Source organism: Somniosus microcephalus, chromosome 12 (genome assembly GCF_052327205.1).
Source record: "Somniosus microcephalus isolate GS21.2 chromosome 12, FLI_Smic_1.0, whole genome shotgun sequence".
In the NCBI taxonomy this organism is placed as follows: Eukaryota; Metazoa; Chordata; class Chondrichthyes; order Squaliformes; family Somniosidae; genus Somniosus; species Somniosus microcephalus.
The window spans coordinates 176610795-176634820 of record NC_140998.1 but is presented as its reverse complement, the minus strand read 5'-3'; the positions used below and the strand labels follow the sequence as shown (position 1 = coordinate 176634820).

At 60.5% G+C, this 24026-nt stretch overlaps 1 protein-coding gene and 1 pseudogene across 1 annotated transcript in view; one reads left to right on the top strand and one right to left on the bottom strand.

Annotated features, from left to right (window-relative positions):
- Positions 1–23748, bottom strand: part of tmem145 (transmembrane protein 145) — a 490673-nt gene extending 466925 nt beyond the window's left edge. The window contains exons 1-5 of the mRNA XM_086003868.1: positions 23668–23748; positions 22536–22604; positions 21237–21317; positions 20617–20695; positions 16621–16714 (exon numbers count right to left, since the gene is read on the bottom strand). Of these exons, the coding sequence (XP_085859994.1) occupies positions 16621–16714; positions 20617–20695; positions 21237–21317; positions 22536–22563 (282 nt within the window). The 5' untranslated portion in view covers positions 22564–22604; positions 23668–23748. The remainder of the gene's footprint in view (positions 1–16620; positions 16715–20616; positions 20696–21236; positions 21318–22535; positions 22605–23667) is intronic.
- LOC147109740 (uncharacterized) lies at positions 946–11283 on the top strand (annotated as a pseudogene).
- Positions 23749–24026: the final 278 nt, after the last annotated feature.

The following is a 24026-nucleotide window of genomic DNA, read 5'->3' as shown; positions in this document are numbered from 1 at the left end:
GGAGCGAGTGAGGTAGAACGAGACAGGGAACGAGAGAGGAAGCGAGAGAGGGAGCAAAGGAGAGTGAGAGAGGGAACGTGAGAGGGAGCGAGGTAGAGCGAGAGAGGGAGCAAGGTGGAGCGAGAGAGGGAACGAGAGAGGGAGCGAGGTAGAGCGAGAGGGGGAACGAGAGAGGGAGCAAGAGTCAGGGGGCGAGGGAGGGCGCGAGGTAGAACGACAGAGGGAACGAGAAGGGGGGCGAGATAGAACGACAGAGGGAACGAGAGAGGGAGCGAGAGTCAGGGAGCGAGAGAGGGAACGAGAGTCAGGGAGCGAGAGAGGGAGCGAGAGAGGGGGCGAGAGAGGGGGCGAGAGAGAGGGCGAGAGAGGGAGCAAGAGTGGGAGTGAAAGTGAGGGAGAGAGAGGGAGCGAGAGTCTGGGAGAGCGAGAGAGGGAGCGAAAGTCAGGGAACGAGAGAGGGAGCGAGGTAAAGCGAGACATGGAACGAGAGCGAGATGGAGCAAGAGAGGGAGCGAGGTAGAACGAGAGAGGGAGCGAGAGAGGGAGCGAGGTAGAACGACAGAGGGAACGAGAGAGGGGCGAGGTAGAGCTAGACAGGGAACGAGAGGGGGCGAGAGAGGGAGCGAGGTAGAACAACAGAGGGAACGAGAGAGGGGCGAGGTAGAGCTGGACAGGGAACGAGAGAGGGGGCGAGAGTCAGGGAGCGAGAGTCAGGGAGCGAGAGTCAGGGAGCGAGAGTCAGGGAGCGAGAGAGGGAGCGATAGAGGGAGCGAGAGTCAGGGAGCGAGAGAGGGAGCGAGAGAGGGAACGAGAGAGGGAGCGAGGGGTGAGGCAGAGCAAGACATGGAACAAGAGAGGGAGCAAGGTAGAGTGAGAGAGGGAACGTGAGAGGGAGCGAGAGAGGGAGCGAGAGAGGGAGCGAGAGGGAGCGAGGTAGAGCGAGACAGGGAACGAGAGAGGGCGCGAGAGAGGGGGCGAGAGAGGGAGCGAGTAGAGCGAGAGAGGGAACGAGAGAGGGAGCGAGGTAGAGCGAGACAGGGAACGAGAGGGGGCGAGAGAGGGAGCAACCTAGAGCGAGACAGGGAACAAGAGAGGGAGCGAGAGAGGGAGCGAGGTAGAGTGAGACAGGGAACGAGAGAGGGAGAGAGAGAGGGAGCGAGAGAGGGAGCGAGAGAGGGAGCGAGGTAGAGCGAGACTGGGAACGAGAGAGGGAGAGAGAGAGGGAGCGAGAGAGGGAGCGAGAGTCAGGGAGCGAGAGAGGGAGCGAGAGTCAGGGAGCGAGAGAGGGAGCTAGAGTCAGGGAGCGAGAGAGGGAGCGAGAGTCAGGGAGCGAGAGAGAGAGCGAGAGAGGGAGCGAGAGTCAGGGAGCGAGAGTCAGGGAGCGAGAGAGGGAGCTAGAGTCAGGGAGCGAGAGAGGGAGCAAGATTGGGAGCGAGAGTCAGGGAGAGAGAGAGAGCGCGAGAGTCAGGGAGAGGGGGAGTGAGAGTCAGGGAGAGAGGGAGCGAGTGAGGGAGCGAGGGAGGGAGCGAGGGAGGGAGCGAGGGAGGGAGGGAGCGAGGGAGGGAGCGAGAGAGGGAGCGAGAGTCCGGGAGCGAGAGAGGGAGCGAGAGAAGGAGCGAGAGTCCAGGAGCGAGAGAGGGAGCTAGAGTCAGGGAGAGCGACAGAGGGAGCGAGAGTCAGGGAGCGAGAGTCAGGGAGCGAGAGAGGGAGCGAGAGTCAGGGAGCGAGAGAGGGAGCGAGAGTCCGGGAGCGAGAGAGGGAGCGAGAGTCCGGGAGTGAGAGAGGGAGCTAGAGTCAGGGAGAGCGAGAGAGGGAGCGAGAGAGGGAGTGAGATAGGGAACGAGAGAGGGAGCGAGATGGAGCGAGAGAGGGAGTGTGGTAGAACGAGACAGGGAACGAGAGAGGGAGCAAGGTAGAGCGAGAGAGGGAACGGGAGAGGGAGCGAGAGAGGGAGCGAGAGTCAGGGAGAGCGAGAGAGGGCGCGAGAGTCAGGGATTGAGGGAGGGAGCAAGAGGGGGTGCCAGAGTCAGGGAGAGAGAGGGAGTGAGAGAGGTTCGAGAGAGGGAGCGAGAGTCTGGGAGCGAGAGAGGTTCGAGAGAGGGAGCGAGAGTCAGGGAGCGAGAGAGAGGGAGCGAGGTAGAGCGAGACAGGGAACGAGAGAGGGAGCGAGGTAGAGCGAGACACGGAACGAGAAAGGGAGCGAAGTAGAGCGAGAGAGGGAGCGAGAGAGGGAGCGAGAGAGGGAGCGAGAGAGGGAGCGAGAGTCATGGAGAGAGGGAGCGAGAGAGGGAGCTAGAGAGGGAGCGACAGTTAGGGAGCGAGAGTGGGAGCGAGAGTCAGGGAGCGAGAGAGGGAGCGCGAGAGGGAGCGAGAGAGGGAGCGAGAGAGGGAGCGAGGTAGAGCGAGACAGGGAACGAGAGAGGGAGCGAGGTAGAGTGAGACAGGGAACGAGAGAGGGAGCGAGAGAGGGAGCGAGGTAGAGCGAGACAGGGAACGAGAGAGGGAGCGAGAGAGGGAACGAGAGAGGGAGCGAGGTAGAGTGAGACAGGGAACGAGAGAGGGAGCGAGAGAGGGAACGAGAGAGGGAGCGAGGTAGAGTGAGACAGGGAACGAGAGAGGGAGCGAGAGAGGGAGCGAGAGAGGGAGCGAGAGAGGGAGCGAGAGTCAGGGAGCGAGAGAGGGAGCGAGAGTCAGGGAGCGAGAGTCAGGGGGAGAGAGAGGGAGCAAGAGAGGGAGCGAGAGTCAGGGAGCGAGAGTCAGGGAGCGAGAGAGGGAGCGAGAGTCAGGGAGCGAGAGTCAGGGGGAGAGAGAGGGAGCGAGAGAGGGAGCGAGAGTCAGGGAGCGAGAGTCAGGGAGCGAGAGAGGGAGCGAGAAAGGGAGCGAGAGTCAGGGAGCGAGAGTCAGGGAGCGAGAGTCAGGGAGCGAGAGTCAGGGGGAGAGAGAGAGAGGGAGCGAGAGTCAGGGAGCGAGAGTCAGGGGGAGAGAGAGGGAGCGAGAGTCAGGGAGCGAGAGTCAGGGAGCGAGAGTCAGGGAGCGAGAGTCAGGGAGCGAGAGAGGGAGCGAGAGTCAGGAGGAGAGAGAGGGAGGGAGCGAGAGTCAGGGAGCGAGAGTCAGGGGGAGAGAGAGGGAGCGAGAGTCAGGGGGAGAGAGAGGGAGTGAGAGTCAGGGGGAGAGAGAGGGAGCGAGAGTCAGGAGGAGAGAGAGGGAGGGAGCGAGAGTCAGGGATTGAGAGAGGGAGCGAGAGAGTGAGCGACAGTCAGGAAGCGAGAGAGGGGGCGAGAGTCAGGGGGAGAGAGAGGGAGCGAGAGTCAGGGGGAGAGAGAGGGAGCGAGAGTCCGGGATCGAGAGAGGGAGCGAGAGAGGGAGCTAGAGACGGAGCTAGAGAGGGAGCGAGAGTCCAGGAACGAGAGCGGGAGCGAGAGTCCGGGAGCAAGAGAGGAAAAGGGAGAGGGAGCGAGAGAGGGAACGAGAGTCAGGGAGCGAGAGAGGGAGCGAGACAAGGAGCTAGAGTCAGGGAGCGAGAGACAGGGATCGAGAGTTTTGGAGCGAGAGTCAGGGAGAGACAGAGGGAGCAAGAGAGGGAGGGAGAGCAAGAGTGGGAGCGAGAGTCAGAGAGAGCGAGAGAGGGAGTGAGAGTCAGGGAGCGAGAGAGGGAGCGAGAGGGGGAGCGAGAGGGGGAGCGAGAGGGGGAGCCAGAGGGGGAGCCAGAGGGGGAGCGAGAGGGGGAGAGGGAGCAAGAGAGGGATCGAGGTAGAGTGAGACATGGAACGAGGGAGCGAGTGAGGTAGAACGAGACAGGGAACGAGAGAGGAAGCGAGAGAGGGAGCAAAGGAGAGTGAGAGAGGGAACGTGAGAGGGAGCGAGGTAGAGCGAGAGAGGGAGCAAGGTGGAGCGAGAGAGGGAACGAGAGAGGGAGCGAGGTAGAGCGAGAGGGGGAACGAGAGAGGGAGCGAGGTAGAGCGAGAGAGGGAGCAAGGTGGAGCGAGAGAGGGAACGAGAGAGGGAGCGAGGTAGAGCGAGAGGGGGAACGAGAGAGGGAACGAGAGAGGGAACGAGAGAGGGAACGAGAGAGGGAGCGAGAGAGGGAACGAGAGAGGGAACGAGAGAGGGAGCGAGGTAGAACGAGAGAGGGAGCGAGAGAGGAAGCGAGACAGGGAACGAGACAGGGAACGAGACAGGGAGCAAAGTAGAGCGAGACAGGGAACGAGAGAGGGAGCGAGAGAGGAAGCGAGAGGGGAAGCGAGAGGGGAAGCGAGAGGGGAAGCGAGAGGGGAAGCGATAGGGGAAGCGAGAGAGGGAGCGAGACAGGGAACGAGAGAGGGAACGAGAGAGGGAACGAGAGAGGGAGCGAGAGAGGGAGCAAAGTAGAGCGAGACAGGGAAGAAGAGAGGGAGCGAGTTAGAGCGAGAGAGGGAACGAGAGAGGGAATGAGAGATGGAGCGAGGTAGAGCGAGAGAGGGAGCGAGACAGGGAGCGAGAGAGGAAGCAAGGTAGAGCAAGACAGGGAACGAGAGAGGGAGCAAGGTAGAGCGAGAGAGGGAACGAGAGAGGGAGCAAGGTAGAGCGAGAGAGGGAATGAGAGAGGGAGCAAGGTAGAGCGAGAGAGGGAACGAGAGATGGAGCGAGAGAGGGAACGAGTTATGGAGCGAGGTAGAACGAGAGAGGGAGCGAGAGAGGGAGAGAGAGAGGGAGCGAGAGAGGGAACGAGAGAGGGAACGAGAGAGGGAGCGAGACAGGGAACGAGAGAGGAGGCGAGAGAGGGAATGAGAGAGGGAGCGAGAGGGAGCAAGGTAGAGCAAGAGAGGGAACGAGAGAGGGACGCAGGGTAGAGTGAGACAGGGAGCGAGAGGGGGAGCGAGAGGGGGAGAGGGAGCAAGAGAGGGATCGAGGTAGAGTGAGACATGGAACGAGAGAGCGAGTGAGGTAGAACGAGACAGGGAACGAGAGAGGAAGCGAGAGAGGGAGCGAGGTAGAGCGACAGAGGGAACTAGAGTGGGAGCAAGGGGCGAGGTAGAGCGAGACAGGGAACAAGATAGGGAGCGAGAGAGGGAGCAAAGTAGTGAGAGAGGGAACGTGAGAGGGAGCGAGGTAGAGCGAGAGAGGGAGCAAGGTAGAGCGAGAGAGGGAGCGAGGTAGAGCGAGAGAGGAAACGAGAGAGGGAGCAAGGTGGAGCGAGAGAGGGAACGAGAGAGGGAGCGAGGTAGAGCGAGAGAGGAAATAAGAGAGGGAGCGAGTTAGAGCGAGAGAGGGAACGAGAGAGGGAGCGAGACAGGGAACGAGACAGGGAACGAGAGATGGAGCGAGGTAGAACGAGAGAGGGAGCGAGAGAGGAAGCGAGAGAGAAAGTGAGAGAGGAAGCGAGACAGGGAACGAGACAGGGAACGAGAGAGGGAGCGAGAGAGGGAGCAAAGTAGAGCGAGACAGGGAACAAGAGAGGGAGCGAGTTAGAGCGAGAGATGGAGCGAGAAAGGGAACAAGAGAGGGAACGAGAGAGGGAACGAGAGATGGAACGAGAGATGGAATGAGAGATGGAGTGAGGTAGAACGAGAGAGGGAGCGAGAGAGGAAGCGAGAGAGGGCGCAAGACAGGGAACGAGAGAGGGAGCGAGAGTCAGGGAGCGAGAGTCAGGGAGCGAGAGAGGGAGCGAGAGTCAGGGAGCGAGAGAGGGAGCGAGAGTCAGGGAGCGAGAGAGGGAGCGAGAGTCAGGGAGCGAGAGTCAGGGAGCGAGAGTCAGGGAGCAAGAGTCAGGGAGCAAGAGTCAGGGAGCGAGAGAGGGAGCGAGATTCAGGGAGCGAGAGAGGGAGCGAGAGAGGGAGCGAGAGTCAGGGAGCGAGAGAGGGAGCGAGAGTCAGGGAGCAAGAGTCAGGGAGCGAGAGAGGGAGCGAGAGTCAGGGAGCGAGAGAGGGAGCGAGAGAGGGAGCGAGAGTCAGGGAGCGAGAGTCAAGGAGCGAGAGTCAAGGAGCGAGAGAGGGAGCGAGAGTCAGGGAGCGAGAGTCAGGGAGCGAGAGTCAGGGAGCGAGAGTCAGGGAGCGAGAGTCAGGGGGAGAGATAGGGAGCGAGAGAGGGAGCGAGAGTCAGGGAGCGAGAGTCAGGGAGCGAGAGTCAGGGAGCGAGAGAGGGAGCGAGAGAGGGAGCGAGAGAGGGAGCGAGAGTCAGGGGGAGAGAGAGGGAGCGAGAGAGGGAGCGAGAGTCAGGGAGCGAGAGAGGGAGCGAGAGAGGGAGCGAGAGTCAGGGAGCGAGAGAGGGAGCGAGAGAGGGAGCGAGAGTCAGGGAGCGAGAGTCAGGGGGAGAGAGAGGGAGCGAGAGAGGGAGCGAGAGTCAGGGAGCGAGAGTCAGGGAGCGAGAGAGGGAGCGAGAGAGGGAGCGAGAGAGGGAGCGAGAGTCAGGGAGCGAGAGTCGGGGAGCGAGAGTCAGGGAGCGAGAGTCAGGGGGAGAGAGAGAGAGGGAGCGAGAGTCAGGGAGCGAGAGTCAGGGGGAGAGAGAGGGAGCGAGAGTCAGGGAGCGACAGTCAGGGAGCGAGAGAGGGAGCGAGAGAGGGAGCGAGAGTCAGGGAGCGAGAGAGGGAGCGAGAGTCAGGGGGAGAGAGAGGGAGGGAGCGAGAGTCAGGGAGCGAGAGTCAGGGGGAGAGAGAGGGAGCGAGAGTCAGGGGGAGAGAGAGGGAGTGAGAGTCAGGGGGAGAGAGAGGGAGTGAGAGTCAGGGGGAGAGAGAGGGAGCAAGAGTCAGGTGGAGAGAGCGGGAGCGAGAGTCAGGGGGAGAGAGAGGGAGCGAGAGTCAGGGAGAGAGAGAGGGAGCGAGAGTCAGGGATTGAGAGAGGGAGCGAGAGAGTGAGCGACAGTCAGGAAGCGAGAGAGGGGGCAAGAGTCAGGGGGAGAGAGAGGGAGCGAGAGTCAGGGGGAGAGAGAGGGAGCGAGAGTCCGGGATCGAGAGAGGGAGCGAGAGAGGGAGCGAGAGAGGGAGCGAGAGAGGGAGCGAGAGAGGGAGCGAGAATCAGGGAGCGAGAGAGGGAGCTAGAGACGGAGCTAGAGAGGGAGCGAGAGTCCAGGAACGAGAGCGGGAGCGAGAGAGGGAGCGAGAGTCCGGGAGCAAGAGAGGAAAAGGGAGAGGGAGCGAGAGAGGGAACGAGAGTCAGGGAGCGAGAGAGGGAGCGAGACAAGGAGCTAGAGTCAGGGAGCGAGAGACAGGGATCGAGAGTTTTGGAGCGAGAGTCAGGGAGAGACAGAGGGAGCAAGAGAGGGAGGGAGAGCAAGAGTGGGAGCGAGAGTCAGAGAGAGCGAGAGAGGGAGTGAGAGTCAGGGAGCGAGAGAGGGAGCGAGAGGGGGAGCGAGAGGGGGAGCGAGAGGGGGAGAGGGATCGAGGTAGAGTGAGACATGGAACGAGGGAGCGAGTGAGGTAGAACGAGACAGGGAACGAGAGAGGAAGCGAGAGAGGGAGCAAAGGAGAGTGAGAGAGGGAACGTGAGAGGGAGCGAGGTAGAGCGAGAGAGGGAGCAAGGTGGAGCGAGAGAGGGAACGAGAGAGGGAGCGAGGTAGAGCGAGAGGGGGAACGAGAGAGGGAACGAGAGAGGGTGCGAGGTAGAGCGAGAGAGGGAGCAAGGTGGAGCGAGAGAGGGAACGAGAGAGGGAGCGAGGTAGAGCGAGAGGGGGAACGAGAGAGGGAACGAGAGAGGGAACGAGAGAGGGAGCGAGGTAGAGCGAGAGAGGGAGCAAGGTAGAGCGAGAGAGGGAACGAGAGAGGGAGCGAGGTAGAGCGAGAGGGGGAACGAGAGAGGGAACGAGAGAGGGAGCGAGAGAGGGAACGAGAGAGGGAACGAGAGAGGGAGCGAGGTAGAACGAGAGAGGGAGCGAGAGAGGAAGCGAGACAGGGAACGAGACAGGGAGCAAAGTAGAGCGAGACAGGGAACGAGAGAGGGAGCGAGAGAGGAAGCGAGAGGGGAAGCGAGAGGGGAAGCGAGAGGGGAAGCGAGAGGGGAAGCGAGAGAGGGAGCGAGACATGGAACGAGAGAGGGAGCGAGAGAGGGAGCAAAGTAGAGCGAGACAGGGAACAAGAGAGGGAGCGAGTTAGAGCGAGAGAGGGAACGAGAGAGGGAATGAGAGATGGAGCGAGGTAGAACGAGAGAGGGAGCGAGAGAGGAAGCGAGAGAGGGAGCGAGAGAGGGAGCAAGGTAGAGCAAGACAGGGAACGAGAGAGGGAGCAAGGTAGAGCGAGAGAGGGAACGAGAGAGGGAGCAAGGTAGAGCGAGAGAGGGAATGAGAGAGGGAGCAAGGTAGAGCGAGAGAGGGTACGAGAGATGGAGCGAGAGAGGGAACGAGTTATGGAGCGAGGTAGAACGAGAGAGGGAGCGAGAGAGGGAGAGAGAGAGGGAGCGAGAGAGGGAACGAGAGAGGGAACGAGAGAGGGAGCGAGACAGGGAACGAGAGAGGGGGCGAGAGAGGGAATGAGAGAGGGAGCGAGAGGGAGCAAGGTAGAGCAAGAGAGGGAACGAGAGAGGGACGCAGGGTAGAGTGAGACAGGGAGCACGAGAGGGAGCGAGAGGGGGAGCGAGAGGGGGAGAGGGAGCAAGAGAGGGATCGAGGTAGAGTGAGACATGGAACGAGAGAGCGAGTGAGGTAGAACGAGACAGGGAACGAGAGAGGAAGCGAGAGAGGGAGCGAGGTCAAGGGGCGAGGTAGAGCGAGACAGGGAACAAGATAGGGAGCGAGAGAGGGAGCAAAGTAGAGTGAGAGAGGGAACGTGAGAGGGAGCGAGGTAGAGCGAGAGAGGGAGCAAGGTAGAGCGAGAGAGGGAACGAGAGAGGGAGCGAGGTAGAGCGAGAGAGGAAACGAGAGAGGGAGCAAGGTGGAGCGAGAGAGGGAACGAGAGAGGGAGCGAGGTAGAGCGACAGAGGAAATAAGAGAGGGAGCGAGTTAGAGCGAGAGAGGGAACGAGAGAGGGAGCGAGACAGGGAACGAGAGAGGGAACGAGAGATGGAGCGAGGTAGAACGAGAGAGGGAGCGAGAGAGGAAGCGAGAGAGAAAGTGAGAGAGGAAGCGAGACAGGGAACGAGACAGGGAACGAGAGAGGGAGCGAGAGAGGGAGCAAAGTAGAGCGAGACAGGGAACAAGAGAGGGAGCGAGTTAGAGCGAGAGATGGAGCGAGAGAGGGAACGAGAGATGGAACGAGAGATGGAATGAGAGATGGAGTGAGGTAGAACGAGAGAGGGAGCGAGAGAGGAAGCGAGAGAGGGCGCAAGACAGGGAACGAGAGAGGGAGCGAGAGAGGGAGCGAGAGTCAGGGAGCGAGAGTCAGGGAGCGAGAGAGGGAGCGAGAGTCAGGGAGCGAGAGTCAGGGAGCGAGAGAGGGAGCGAGAGTCAGGGAGCGAGAGTCAGGGAGCAAGAGTCAGGGAGCAAGAGTCAGGGAGCGAGAGAGGGAGCGAGATTCAGGGAGCGAGAGAGGGAGCGAGAGAGGGAGCGAGAGTCAGGGAGCGAGAGAGAGGGAGCGAGAGTCAGGGAGCGAGAGAGGGAGCGAGAGTCAGGGAGCAAGAGTCAGGGAGCGAGAGAGGGAGCGAGAGTCAAGGAGCGAGAGAGGGAGCGAGAGAGGGAGCGAGAGTCAGGGAGCGAGAGTCAGGGAGCGAGAGTCAGGGAGCGAGAGTCAGGGAGCGAGAGTCAGGGAGCGAGAGTCAGGGAGCGAGAGTCAGGGGGCAAGAGTCAGGGAGCAAGAGTCAGGGAGCGAGAGTCAGGGAGCGAGAGTCAGGGAGCAAGAGTCAGGGAGCAAGAGTCAGGGAGCAAGAGTCAGGGAGCGAGAGAGGGAGCGAGATTCAGGGAGCGAGAGAGGGAGCGAGAGAGGGAGCGAGAGTCAGGGAGCGAGAGAGGGAGCGAGAGTCAGGGAGCAAGAGTCAGGGAGCGAGAGAGGGAGCGAGAGTCAAGGAGCGAGAGAGGGAGCGAGAGTCAGGGAGCGAGAGTCAGGGAGCGAGAGTCAGGGAGCGAGAGTCAGGGAGCGAGAGTCAGGGAGCGAGAGTCAGGGAGCGAGAGTCAGGGGGAGAGATAGGGAGCGAGAGAGGGAGCGAGAGTCAGGGAGCGAGAGATGGAGCGAGAGAGGGAACGAGTTATGGAGCGAGGTAGAACGAGAGAGGGAGCGAGAGAGGGAGAGAGAGAGGGAGAGAGAGAGGGAGCGAGAGAGGGAGAGAGAGAGGGAGCGAGAGAGGGAACGAGAGAGGGAACGAGAGAGGGAGCGAGACAGGGAACGAGAGAGGGGGCGAGAGAGGGAATGAGAGAGGGAGCGAGAGGGAGCAAGGTAGAGCAAGAGAGGGAACGAGAGAGGGACGCAGGGTAGAGTGAGACAGGGAGCACGAGAGGGAGCGAGAGGGGGAGCGAGAGGGGGAGAGGGAGCAAGAGAGGGATCGAGGTAGAGTGAGACATGGAACGAGAGAGCGAGTGAGGTAGAACGAGACAGGGAACGAGAGAGGAAGCGAGAGAGGGAGCGAGGTAGAGCGACAGAGGGAACTAGAGTGGGAGCAAGGGGCGAGGTAGAGCGAGACAGGGAACAAGATAGGGAGCGAGAGAGGGAGCAAAGTAGAGTGAGAGAGGGAACGTGAGAGGGAGCGAGGTAGAGCGAGAGAGGGAGCAAGGTAGAGCGAGAGAGGGAACGAGAGAGGGAGCGAGGTAGAGCGAGAGAGGAAACGAGAGAGGGAGCAAGGTGGAGCGAGAGAGGGAACGAGAGAGGGAGCGAGGTAGAGCGAGAGAGGAAATAAGAGAGGGAGCGAGTTAGAGCGAGAGAGGGAACGAGAGAGGGAGCGAGACAGGGAACGAGACAGGGAACGAGAGATGGAGCGAGGTAGAACGAGACAGGGAACGAGAGAGGGAACGAGAGAGGGAACGAGAGAGGGAGCGAGAGAGGGAGCAAAGTAGAGCGAGACAGGGAACAAGAGAGGGAGCGAGTTAGAGCGAGAGAGGGAACGAGAGAGGGAATGAGAGATGGAGCGAGGTAGAACGAGAGAGGAAGCGAGAGAGGGAGCGAGAGAGGGAGCAAGGTAGAGCAAGACAGGGAACGAGAGAGGGAGCAAGGTAGAGCGAGAGAGGGAACGAGAGAGGGAGCAAGGTAGAGCGAGAGAGGGAATGAGAGAGGGAGCAAGGTAGAGCGAGAGAGGGAACGAGAGATGGAGCGAGAGAGGGAACGAGTTATGGAGCGAGGTAGAACGAGAGAGGGAGCGAGAGAGGGAGAGAGAGAGGGAGCGAGAGAGGGAACGAGAGAGGGAACGAGAGAGGGAGCGAGACAGGGAACGAGAGAGGGGGCGAGAGAGGGAATGAGAGAGGGAGCGAGAGGGAGCAAGGTAGAGCAAGAGAGGGAACGAGAGAGGGACGCAGGGTAGAGTGAGACAGGGAGCACGAGAGGGAGCGAGAGGGGGAGCGAGAGGGGGAGAGGGAGCAAGAGAGGGATCGAGGTAGAGTGAGACATGGAACGAGAGAGCGAGTGAGGTAGAACGAGACAGGGAACGAGAGAGGAAGCGAGAGAGGGAGCGAGGTAGAGCGACAGAGGGAACTAGAGTGGGAGCAAGGGGCGAGGTAGAGCGAGACAGGGAACAAGATAGGGAGCGAGAGAGGGAGCAAAGTAGAGTGAGAGAGGGAACGTGAGAGGGAGCGAGGTAGAGCGAGAGAGGGAGCAAGGTAGAGCGAGAGAGGGAACGAGAGAGGGAGCGAGGTAGAGCGAGAGAGGAAACGAGAGAGGGAGCAAGGTGGAGCGAGAGAGGGAACGAGAGAGGGAGCGAGGTAGAGCGAGAGAGGAAATAAGAGAGGGAGCGAGTTAGAGCGAGAGAGGGAACGAGAGAGGGAGCGAGACAGGGAACGAGAGAGGGAACGAGAGATGGAGCGAGGTAGAACGAGAGAGGGAGCGAGAGAGGAAGCGAGAGAGAAAGTGAGAGAGGAAGCGAGACAGGGAACGAGACAGGGAACGAGAGAGGGAGCGAGAGAGGGAGCAAAGTAGAGCGAGACAGGGAACAAGAGAGGGAGCGAGTTAGAGCGAGAGATGGAGCGAGAAAGGGAACGAGAGAGGGAACGAGAGATGGAACGAGAGATGGAATGAGAGATGGAGTGAGGTAGAACGAGAGAGGGAGCGAGAGAGGAAGCGAGAGAGGGCGCAAGACAGGGAACGAGAGAGGGAGCGAGAGAGGGAGCGAGAGTCAGGGAGCGAGAGTCAGGGAGCGAGAGTCAGGGAGCGAGAGTCAGGGAGCGAGAGAGGGAGCGAGAGTCAGGGAGCGAGGGAGGGAGCGAGAGAGGGAGCGAGAGAGGGAGCGAGAGAGGGAGCGAGAGAGGGAGCGAGAGTCAGGGGGCGAGAGAGGGAGTGAGAGAGGGAGCGAGAGTCAGGGAGCGAGAGTCAGGGAGTGAGAGAGGGAGCGAGAGTCAGGGAGCAAGAGAGGGAGCGAGAGAGGGAGCGAGAGTCAGGGAGCGAGAGTCAGGGAGCGAGAGTCAGGGAGCGAGAGTCAGGGAGCGAGGGAGGGAGCGAGAGAGGGAGCGAGAGAGGGAGCGAGAGAGGGAGCGAGAGAGGGAGCGAGAGTCAGGGGGCGAGAGAGGGAGTGAGAGAGGGAGCGAGAGTCAGGGAGTGAGAGAGGGAGCGAGAGTCAGGGAGCGAGAGAGGGAGCGAGAGAGGGAGCGAGAGTCAGGGAGCGAGAGTCAGGGAGCGAGAGTCAGGGAGCGAGAGTCAGGGAGCGAGAGTCAGGTAGCGAGAGTCAGGGAGCGAGAGTCAGGGAGCGAGAGAGGGAGCGAGAGAGGGAGCGAGAGTCAGGGAGCGAGAGTCAGGGAGCGAGAGTCAGGGAGCGAGAGTCAGGGAGCGAGAGTCAGGGAGCGAGAGTCAGGTAGCGAGAGTCAGGGAGCGAGAGTCAGGGAGCGAGAGAGGGAGCGAGAGTCAGGGAGCGAGAGTCAGGGGGCGAGAGACGTTCGAGAGAGGGAGCGAGAGTCAGGGAGAGAGGGAGCGAGAGAGGGAGCGAGAGTCAGGGAGAGAGGGAGCGAGAGAGGGAGCGAGATTTAGGGAGAGAGAGAGGGAGCGAGAGTCAGCGAGCGAGAGAGGGAGCAAAAGAGAGTGGGAGAGCAGGAGTGGGAGCGATAGTCAGGGAGAGCGAGAGGGAGTGAGAGTCAGGGAGCGAGATAGGGATCGAGAGAGGGAGCGAGGTAGAGTGAGACATGGAACGAGAGAGCGAGTGAGATGGAGCGAGAGAGGGAGTGAGGTAGAGCGAGACATGGAGCAAGAGAGGGAGCAAAGTAGAGCGAGAGAGGGAGCGAGAGAGAGAGCGAGACAGGGAGCGAGACAGGGAGCGAGACAGGGAGCGAGGTAGAGCAAGACAGGGAATGAGAGAGGGAGCAAGGTAGAGCGAGACAGGGAATGAGAGAGGGAGCAAGGTAGAGCGAGACAGGGAACGAGAGAGGGAGCAAGGTAGAGCAAGACAGGGAACGAGAGAGGGAGCGAGGTCGAGCGAGACAGGGAACGAGAGTGGGAGCGAGGTAGAGCGAGACAGGGAGCGAGGTAGAGCTAGACAGGGAACGAGAGAGGGAGCGAGAGAGGAAGCGAGAGAGGGAGCGAGAGAGGGGGCGAGAGAGGGGGCGAGAGAGGGGGCGAGAGAGGGAGCGAGAGAGGGAGCGAGAGAGGGGGCGAGAGAGGGAGCGAGAGAGGGAGCGAGAGAGGGAGCGAGGTAGAGTGAGGTAGAGCGAGACTGGAAACGAGAGAGAGGGAGAGAGAGGGAGCGAGAGTCAGGGAGAGATAGAGAGGGAGCGAGAGTCAGCGAGCGAGAGAGGGAGCTTGAGTCAGTGAGCGAGAGAGGGAGCGAGAGTTAGGGATTGAGAGAGGGAGCTTCAGTCAGGGAGCGAGAGAGGGAGCGAGATTCAGTGAGCGAATGAGGGAGCGAGAGAGGGTCAGGGATTGAGAGGGGGAGCGAGAGAGTGAGCGGGAGAGGGAGAGATAGTCAGGGAGCGAGAGAGGGAGCGAGAGTCCGGGATGGAGAGAAGGAGCGAGAGTCAGGGAGCGAGAGAGGGAGCGAGAGTCAGGGCGCGAGAGAGGGAGCAAGAGTCAGGGAGCGAGCGAGGGAGCGAGAGTGCGGGATGGAGAGAAGGAGCGAGAGAGTGAGCGAGAGTCAGGGAGTGAGGGAGGGAGCAAGAGTCAGCAATTGAGAGTGGGAGCGAGAGGGGGAGCGAGAGTCAGGGAGAGCGAGAGAGGGAGCGAGAGTCAGGGAGCAAGACAGGGAACGAGAGAGGGAGTGAGAGAGGGAGCGAGGTGGAGCGAGACATGGAACGAGAGCGCGAGTGAGATGGAGCGAGGTAGAACGAGACAGGAAGCGAGAGGGGGCGCGAGGCAGAACGACAGAGGGAACGAGAAAGGGAGCGAGGTAGAACGACAGAGGGAACGAGAGAGGGAGCGAGAGTCAGGGAGCGAGAGAGGGAGCAAGAGAGGGAGCAAGTGTGGGAGCGAAAGTCAGGGAGAGAGAGAGGGAGTGAGAGTCAGGGAGCGAGAGTCAGGGAACGAGAGAGGGAACGAGGTAAATCGAGACATGGAACGAGAGTGAGATGGAGCGAGAGAGGGAGCGAGGTAGAACGACAGAGGGAACGAGAGAGTGAGCGAGAGAGGGAGCGAGGTAGAACAACAGAGGGAACGAGAGAGGGGCAAGGTAGAGCTAGACAGGGAGCGAGAGAGGGAGCGAGAGTCAGGGAGCGAGAGAGGGAGCGAGAGTCAGGGAGCGAGAGTCAGGGAGCGAGAGAGGGAGCGAGAGAGAGAGCGAGAGTCAGGGAGCGAGAGTCAGGGAGCGAGAGAGGGAGCGAGAGTCAGGGAGCAAGAGTCAGGGTGCGAGAGAGGGAGCGAGAGAGAGGGAGCTTGAGTCAGGGAGCGAGAGTCTGGCAGCGAGAGAGGGAGCGAAAGTCAGGGAGAGAGCAGAGAGAGAGGGAGCGAGAGAGAGAGCGAGAGTCAAGGAGCGAGAGTCGGGGAGCGAGAGTAAGGGAGAGCGAGAGAGGGAGTGAGTGTCAGGGAGCGAGAGAGGGAGCGAAAGTCAGGGAACGAGAGAGGGAGCGAAGTAAAGCGAGACATGGAACGAGAGCAAGATGGAGCGAGAGAGGGAGCGAGGTAGAACGACAGAGGGAACGAGAGAGGGAGCAAGGTAGAACAACAGAGGGAACGAGAGAGGGGCGAGGTAGAGCTGGACAGGGAACGAGAGAGGGGGCGAGAGAGAGGGAGTGAGAGAGGGAGCGAAAGTCAGGGAGAGAGCTAGAGAGAGAGTCCGGGAGCGAGAAAGGGAGCGAGAGAGAGAGAGAGCGAGAGAGAGAGTGAGAGAAGGAGCGAGAGAAGGAGCGAGAGAGGGAGCGAGAGAGGGAGCGAGAGAGGGAGCGAGAGTTAGGGAGCGAGAATCAGGGACAGCGAGGTAGAGCGAGACATGGAACAAGAGAGCGAGACAGGGAATGAGGGAACGAGGTAGAGCGACAGGGAACGAGAGAGGGAGCGAGACAGGGAACGAGAGAGGGGCGAGAGAGGGGGCGAGAGAGGAAGCGAGGTAGAGCGAGAGGGGACGAGAGAGGGAGCGAGCGAGTGAGCAAGGTAGAGCGAGAGAGGGAACGTGAGAGGGAGCAAGGTAGAGCGAGACAGGGAACGAGAGAGGGAGCGAGAGTCAGGGAGAGCGAGAGAGGGGGCGAGAGTCAGGGAGCGCGAGAGGGAGCGAGAGTGAGCAAGAGTCAGGGAGAGCGAGAGAGGGAGCGAGAGTCAGGGAGCGAGAGAGAGGGAATCGAGAGTCGTGGTGCGAGAGAGGGAGCAAGAGTCAGGGAGCGAGAGAGAGGGAATCGAGAGTCAGGGAGCGAGAGAGGGAATCGAGAGAGAGGGAGCAAGAGTCAGGGAGAGATAGAGAGGAAGTGAGATAGGGACCGAGGGTCAGGGAGCGAGAAAGAGGGAGCGAGAGAGGTGTCGAGAGAGATCGATCGAGAGAAGGGAGGTGGAAAGAGGGGGAGGGAGAGAGAAAGAGAGGGAGACAAGAGAAAGAGAGCAAGACAGAGGGAAACTGAAATGGAAGTGTAATGATGAGCAAAGACACAGAGAAATTCCGAGACAATCCTCCATTATTCTGTCAGCTGAGAGCAGGGATGGACTGGGCTGTGAAGTCCCACAGTTGAATAGCCCACACGCGGACTCACTGTCCAGCAGGGGTGACTGGATAGTAATCAGGAGCAGGAACCCTGGCTGATTCTTCCCATCTGCACTCACGGACACTGAGGACCAATTTAACACCCCACCCCCCCACCTACCTTGACAGAGATCAGGCTAACTCAGCACAGGCCGGGGATGGAGCCTGGGCCTTTCCTGCTCTCTGTGTGTGTGGTGGGGGGGGCTCAGTCCCACACCGGGTGAGATCAGGCTAACTCAGCACAGGCCGGGGATGGAGCCTGGGCCTTTCCTGCTCTGTGTGTGTGTCTGGGGCTCAGTCCCACACCGGGTGAGATCAGGCTAACTCAGCACAGGCCGGGGATGGAGCCTGGGCCTTTCCTGCTCTGTGTGTGGGGCTCATGGAGGTCCGATCAGGACTTTGAGCAACGTCAAACTCTGGTCCGTGTTCCGGTGTGTTCTCTCCACCCTGCCCTCCATCTCCCGGCAACCACTCGCGGGACAACCTCAGTCGTGAGCCTCACCTCTGCCTCGTAGATGAAGAGAATGATGTGGGTGATGGTGTAGAGCGTCATGTAAACAGTAAGCTTGACTGATCCACTGTGGCTGATCCGACCTCTGAGAAGAGAGAAAAACACGGTGTTGGGGAACACATCTTATCCTCAGTTTATACAGCACCTTTAGCATAGTAAAATGTCCCAAGGCTGATAAGTGGCAGTTATCATTCACGACACACAATGACTATCTCCAACAAGGAAGAGTCTAACCATCTCCCCTTGGCATTCAATGGCATCACCATCGCCGAATCCCCCACTATCAACATCCTGGGGGTCACCATTGACCAGAAACTTAACTGGACCAGCCACCTAAAGACAGTGGCAACAAGAGGCTGGGTATTCTGCGGCGAGTGTCTCACTTCCTGACTCCCCAAAGCCTTTCCACCATCTACAAGGCACAAGTCAGGAGTGTGATGGAATACTCTCCACTTGCCTGGATGAGTGCAGCTCCAACAACACTCAAGAAGCTTGACACCATCCAGGACAAAGCAGCCCGCTTGATTGGCACCCCATTCACCACCTTAAACATTCACTCCCTCCACCACCGGCGCACCGTGGCTGCAGTGTGTACCAGCTACAAGATGCACTGCAGCAACTCGTCAAGGCTTCTTCGGCAGCACCTCCCAAACCCGCGACCTCTACCACCTAGAAGGACAAGGGCAGCAGGCGCATGGGAACACCACCACCTCCAAGTTCCCCTCCAAGTCACACACCATCCTGACTTAGAAATATATCGGCCGTTACTTCATCGTCGCTGGGTCAAAATCCTGGAACTCCCTCCCTAACAGCACTGTGGGAGTACCTTCACCACACGGACTGCAGCGGTTCAAGGCGGCTCACCGCCACCTTCTCAAGGGCAACTAGGGCTGGGCAATAAATGCCGGCCTTGTCAGCGACGCCCACATCCCATGAAAGAATTTTTTTTAAAGGCTCTTCACAGGGGTATTATCAAACAAAAATTGACACCGAGCCACGTTAGATATTAGGACAGGGGCTTGGTGAAAGAGGTAGGTTTTAAGGAGCGTCTTAAAGGAGGAAAGAGAGGTAGAGAGGCGGAGAGGTTTAGGGAGGGAATTCCAGAGCTTAGGGCCCAGGAAGCTGAAGACACGGCCACCAATGGTGGAACGATTAAAATCAGGGATGCTCAAGAGACCAGAATCAGAGGAGTGCTGAGATCTTGGAGGGTTGTGGGGCTGGAGGAGGTTACAGAGATAGGGAGGGGGTGAGGGCCATGGAGGGATTTGAACACAGGGATGAGAATTTTTTAATTGAGGCGTTGCTTAACCAGGAGCCAATGTTGGTCAGCGAGCACAGGGGTGATGGGTGAACGGGACTTGGTGCGAGTTAGGACACGGGGCAGCAGAGATTTGGGATGAGCTCAAGTTTATGGAGGATGGAAGACCAGCCAGGAGAGTGTTGGAATAGACAAGTCTAGAAATTATTCATAGGAATAGGAGGAGGCCGTTCAGCCCCTCGAGCCTGTCACACAAGAATAGGAGGAGGCCATTCAGCCCCTCGAGCCTGTTACACAGCAACAGGAGGAGGCCCATTCAGCCTATCGAGCCTGTTACACAGGAACAGGAGGAGGCCATTCAGCCCCTCGAGCCTGTTCCACCATTCCATGAGATCACAGCTGATCTGTATCTTAGCTCCAGATCCTTTTATACCCTAGTCCTGCAAAATGTTGTTGATGTCAGAATTAAAATTATTAATTTTCCCCACAGGGTTCAAAGGCTTTTGTAGGAATTAAGCATAACAATGATAAGTAATATCATTAATAATTACACATATACTTAGAGTCATACTTATGGCACAAGACTACATTGAGTTACATCGAGTATACTGCACAGAAACAGGCCATTCGGCCCAACTGGTCCATGCTGGTGTTTATGTTCCACACAAACCTCCTCCCACCCCTCCTCATCTCACCTCATCAACATATCCGTCTATTCCTTTCTTCCTCATGTGTTTATCCAGCTTCCCCTTAAATGCATCTCTACTATTCGCCTCAACCACTCCCTGTGGGAGCGAGTTCCCCATTCTGACCAGTCTCTGGGGAAAGAAGTTTCTGCTGATTTCCCTATTGGATTTATTAGTGACGATCTTATATTGATGGCCCCTGGTTCTGGACTCGCCCATAAGTGGAAACATCTTCCATCACTTCGGACTCAGAAGGTCATGGGTTCAAGTCAGACTCCGGAGACTTGAGCACAAAAATCTAGGCTGATACTCACAGTGAGGGAGTGCTGCACTGTCGGAGGGGCAGTACCGAGGGAGTGCTGCACTGTCGGAGGGACAGTACCGAGGGAGCGCCGCACTGTCGGAGGGACAGTACCGAGGGAGCGCCGCACTGTCGGAGGGGCAGGACTGAGGGACTGCCGCACTGTCGGAGGGACAGTACCGAGGGAGCGCCGCACTATCGGAGGGGCAGGACTGAGGGAGCGCCGCACTATCGGAGGGGCAGTACTGAGGGACTGCCGCACTGTCGGAGGGACAGTACCGAGGGAGCGCCGCACTATCGGAGGGGCAGGACTGAGGGACTGCCGCACTGTCGGAGGGACAGTACCGAGGGAGCGCCGCACTATCGGAGGGGCAGTACCGAGGGAGTGCTGCACTGTCGGAGGGACAGTACCGAGGGAGTGCTGCACTGTCGGAGGGGCAGGACTGAGGGACTGCCGCACTATCGGAGGGGCAGTACCGAGGGAGTGCTGCACTGTCGGAGGGGCAGTACCGAGGGAGCGCCGCACTGTCGGAGGGGCAGGACTGAGGGACTGCCGCACTATCGGAGGGACAGTACCGAGGGAGTGCTGCACTGTCGGAGGGGCAGTACCGAGGGAGCGCCGCACTGTCGGAGGGACAGTACCGAGGGAGTGCTGCACTGTCGGAGGGGCAGGACTGAGGGACTGCCGCACTGTCGGAGGGACAGTACCGAGGGAGTGCTGCACTGTCGGAGGGGCAGTACTGAGGGAGCGCCGCACTGTCGGAGGGACAGTACCGAGGGAGTGCTGCACTGTCGGAGGGGCAGTACCGAGGGAGCGCCGCACTGTCGGAGGGACAGTACCGAGGGAGTGCTGCACTGTCGGAGGGGCAGTACTGAGGGAGCGCCGCACTGTCGAAGGGGCAGTACTGAGGGAGCGCCGCACTGTCGAAGGGGCAGTACTGAGGGAGCGCCGCACTGTCGAAGGGGCAGTACTGAGGGAGCGCCGCACTGTCGAAGGGGCAGTACTGAGGGAGCGCCGCACTGTCGGAGGGGCAGTACTGAGGGAGCGCCGCACTGTCGAAGGGGCAGTACTGAGGGAGCGCCGCACTGTCGGAGGGGCAGCACTGAGGGAGCCCCGCATTGTCGGAGGGGCAGTACTGAGGGAGCGCCGCACTGTCGGAGGGGCAGTACTGAGGGAGCATCGCACTGTCGGAGGGGCAGTACTGAGGGAGCGTCGCACTGTCGGAGGGGCAGTACTGAAGGAGCGCCGCACTTTTGGAGGGGCAGTACTGAAGGAGCGCTGCACTGTCGGAGGGGCAGTACTGAGGGAGTGCCGCACTGTCGGAGGGACAGTACTGAGGGAGCGCCGTCTTTCGGATGAAACGTTAAACCGAGGCCCCGTCTGCTCTCTCAGGTGGATGTAAAAATATCCCATGGCCACTATTTCGAAGAAGAACATGGGAGTTATCTCCGGTGTCCTGCCAATATTTAGCCCTCAACCAACATCACTAAAAAACATGATCTGCTCATTATCACATTGCTGCTTGTGGGAGCTTGCTGTGCGCAAATAGGCTGCTACGTTTCCTACATTGCAACAGTGACCACACCTCAAAAAAGAGCTTTATTGGCTGTGAAGCTTTTTGGGACGTCCTGAGGTGGTGAAAGGCGCTCCCCCTCCCCCCTTCAAAGCATGACGCCCCCAGGTGTTCGGGTCACGGACCAATCATGACCCGTGGTTACCCACAGCAATGCGGACTCTGTACCTGGTGACGGTGAATCCTTTGCCGAGCAGGATCAACATCAGCAAGAAGATCAGGAAGCTCAGGGAAAAGAGGAGCTTCGCTGCGGGGAAAAGGAGAGGTTCAGAAAGAGAGAGAGAATCCAGCTCCAGTTTACAGCGTCCGCCCGCGGCCCCCTCCCCTCCCCCTTCCCCGCCCGCGGGCCCCTCCCCTCCCCCACCCACGACCCCAGCTCCCCTCCCCCAACCCCGCCCACGACCCCAGCTCCCCTCCACCCTCCCCCGCCCCATCTTCCCCTCACCCTCCCCTCCGCCCGCGCCCTCCTCCCACGCCCCCTGCTCCCCTCCCCAGCTCCCCTCCCCCTCACCCTCCCAGGCTCCCCTCCCCCCTCCCCTGCTCTCGACCCCCCTCCTCGCCCTCCCCTCCCCCGCCTCCGCCCGCGCCCTCCTCCCCCGCCCCCTGCTCCCCTCCCCCTCCCACGGCCCCCCTCCCCCGCCCCCTCCCCCTCCCACCGCTCTCCTCCCCCACCCGCGCTCCCCCACCCCCGCCCCTCGCACCCCTCCCCCACCCCACAGCGCCCTCCCCCGCCCTGCGCTCCCCTCCGCCGACCACTCACCAGTTTGCTTTTTGCAGCTTAGACTCACCCAAGATTTTGATGGCATAGTTGCCGACTCCATCTCTGCCGTACTGTCCCCAGTAAATGCAGAAGAACGCCAGGCTGAGGACTGAGAGAGAGGGAAAACGATCCGTAAAACCCGACACCATGAGACCAGCACTGGGTTGTGGGAGCTCTGTAGCAGGCTTCAGTATTCCCAATGATGCATGGCGACGCACTGGGGTTAGATACAGAGTAAAGCTCCCTCTACACTGTCCCATCAAACACTCCCAGGGCAGGTACAGCACGGGTTAAATACAGAGTAAATCTCCCTCTACACTGTCCCATCAAACACTCCCAGGGCAGGTAGAGCACGGGTTAGATACAGAGTAAAGCTCCCTCTACACTGTCCCATCAAACACTCCCAGGGCAGGTACAGCACGGGTTAAATACAGAGTAAAGCTCCCTCTACACTGTCCCATCAAACACTCCCAGGGCAGGTACAGCACGGGTTAAATACAGAGTAAAGCTCCCTCTACACTGTCCCATCAGACACTCCCAGATACATTGCTGGTTAGATCCAGTCTCTAAATGCTGTGAGTAGGCCGGGCGCTGCCAGTCTTGGGCCGTATGAGTAGGCCGGATTGGGCCAGTCTTGGGCCCTGGGTGTAGGCCGGGCGGGGCCAGAGTCAGGCCCCCATGGGTTTAGGCCGGGCGGGGCCGGTCTCAGGGCCTGGGAGTGGGCTGGGTGGTGCCGGTCTCGGGCCCCGGGCGGGGCCAGTCTCGGGCCCTGGGCGTAGGCCAGGCGGGGCCAGTCTCGGGCCCTGGGAGTGGGCCCGGTCTCGGGACCCGGGCGAGGCCAGTCTTGGGCCCTGGGAGTAGGCCGGGCGGGTCCAGTGTCGGGCCCTAGGAGTAGGTCAGGCGGGGCCGGTGTCAGGCCCTGGGGGTGGGCCGGGCTGGGCCAGTCTTGGGCCCTGGGATTAGGCTGGGTGGGGCCAGTCTCGGGCCCTGGGAGTGGGCCGGGCAGGGCCAGTCTCGGGCCCCGCAAGTGGGCCGGGCAGGGCCAGTCTCGGGACCTGGGAGTGGGCCGGGCTGGGCCAGTCTTGGGCCCTGGGATTAGGCTGGGCGGGGCCAGACTCGGGCCCTGGGAGTGGGCCGGGCAGGGCCGGTCACGGGCCCCGGGCGGGGCCAGTCTCGGGCCCTGGGAGTAGGCCGGGAGGGGCCGGTCTCGGGCCAGTCTCGGGCCCTGGGAGTCGGCCGGGTGGGGCCGGTCTCGGGCCAGTCTCGGGCCCTGGGAGTAGGCCGGGCGGGACCAGTCGCCTTCATCAAACCCGATATTCTCACTCACCTTCCACGCCTGCTGCTGTCATGAACATCTTGTACGTGGTGTGTAGGAGCAGACGAGCCTTCAGCAGATCTACAGGAGCAGAGAAGAGCGTCAGATTCTCAAACACCGAACACAAGACCATGCAGTCCGAACAATCCCCTCCCCACCCTTCGCTGCTGAGACACTCATATGGAAGGACGGTGGGACAAAGGGTCTCATCCCAATCCCATTCCCACGCTCCGGTATCCGCCATTCCCACACTCCGATATCCGCCATTCCCATGCCCAATATCCACCATTCCCACGCTCCGATCTCCGCCATTCCCGCGCTCCGATCTCCGCCATTCCCGCGCTCCGATCTCCGCCATTCCCGCGCTCCGATGTCCGCCATTCCCGCGCTCCGATGTCCGCCATTCCCGCGCTCCGATGTCCGCCATTCCCGCGCTCCGATATCCGCCATTCCCGCGCTCCGATATCCACCATTCCCGCGCTCCGATGTCCGCCATTCCCGCGCTCCGATGTCCGCCATTCCTGCGCTCCGATGTCCGCCATTCCCGCGCTCCGATATCCGCCATTCCAGCGCTCCGATATCCGCCATTCCCGCGCTCCGATATCCGCCATTCCCGCGCTCCGATATCCGCCATTCCCACGCTCCGATATCCGCCATTCCCGCGCTACGATATCCGCCATTCCCGCGCAACGATATCCGCATAGTGGTTAGCACTGTTGCCTCACAGCGCCAGAGACCCGGGTTCGAATCCAGCCTCGGGCGACTGTCTGTGTGGAGTTTGCACATTCTCCCCGTGTTTGCGCGGGTTTTCTCCGGGTGCTCCGGTTTCTTCCCACAGTCCAAAGATGTGTGGGTTAGGTTGATTGGCTATGATAAATTGACCCTTAGTGTTAGGGGGATTAAATACGTGGGGTTACGGGGATAGGGTGGGATATGTGCCGGTGCAGGCTCGATGGGCCGAAATGGCCTCTATCTGCACTGTGGGGTTTCTGTGTGTGTGATTCCCGCGCAACGATATCCGCCATTCCTGCGCTCCGATATCCGCCATTCCCACGCTCCGATATCCGCCATTCCCGCACTCCGATATCTGCCATTCCCGCGCTCCGATATTCCCGTAACACCATACGTTGGGTGCGATACTCACAAGCAAAACAGCAGGAGGTGAAGAAAAGCAGGATGAATATCACCAGGAACGTGATGTCTGTCTCCAGGATCCCTGCGGAGAGGGAAGGACAAGGTGACCAGGAATGATGGACCGCTCACTCCCAGAACGGATGGTGGAATGGGATTCTCCTCCAATGAATAGAGAGGTTCAGCGTCTGTAACCCTCTCCCTCCATTTAAACCCAATCCACAGCCCTCTCCCACTGGCTGTCCCTCCTACCACCCAATCCACAGCCCTCTCCCACTGGCTGTCCCTCCTACCACCCAATCCACAGCCCTCTCCCACTGGCTGTCCCTCCTACCACCCAATCCACAGCCCTCTCCCACTGGCTGTCCCTCC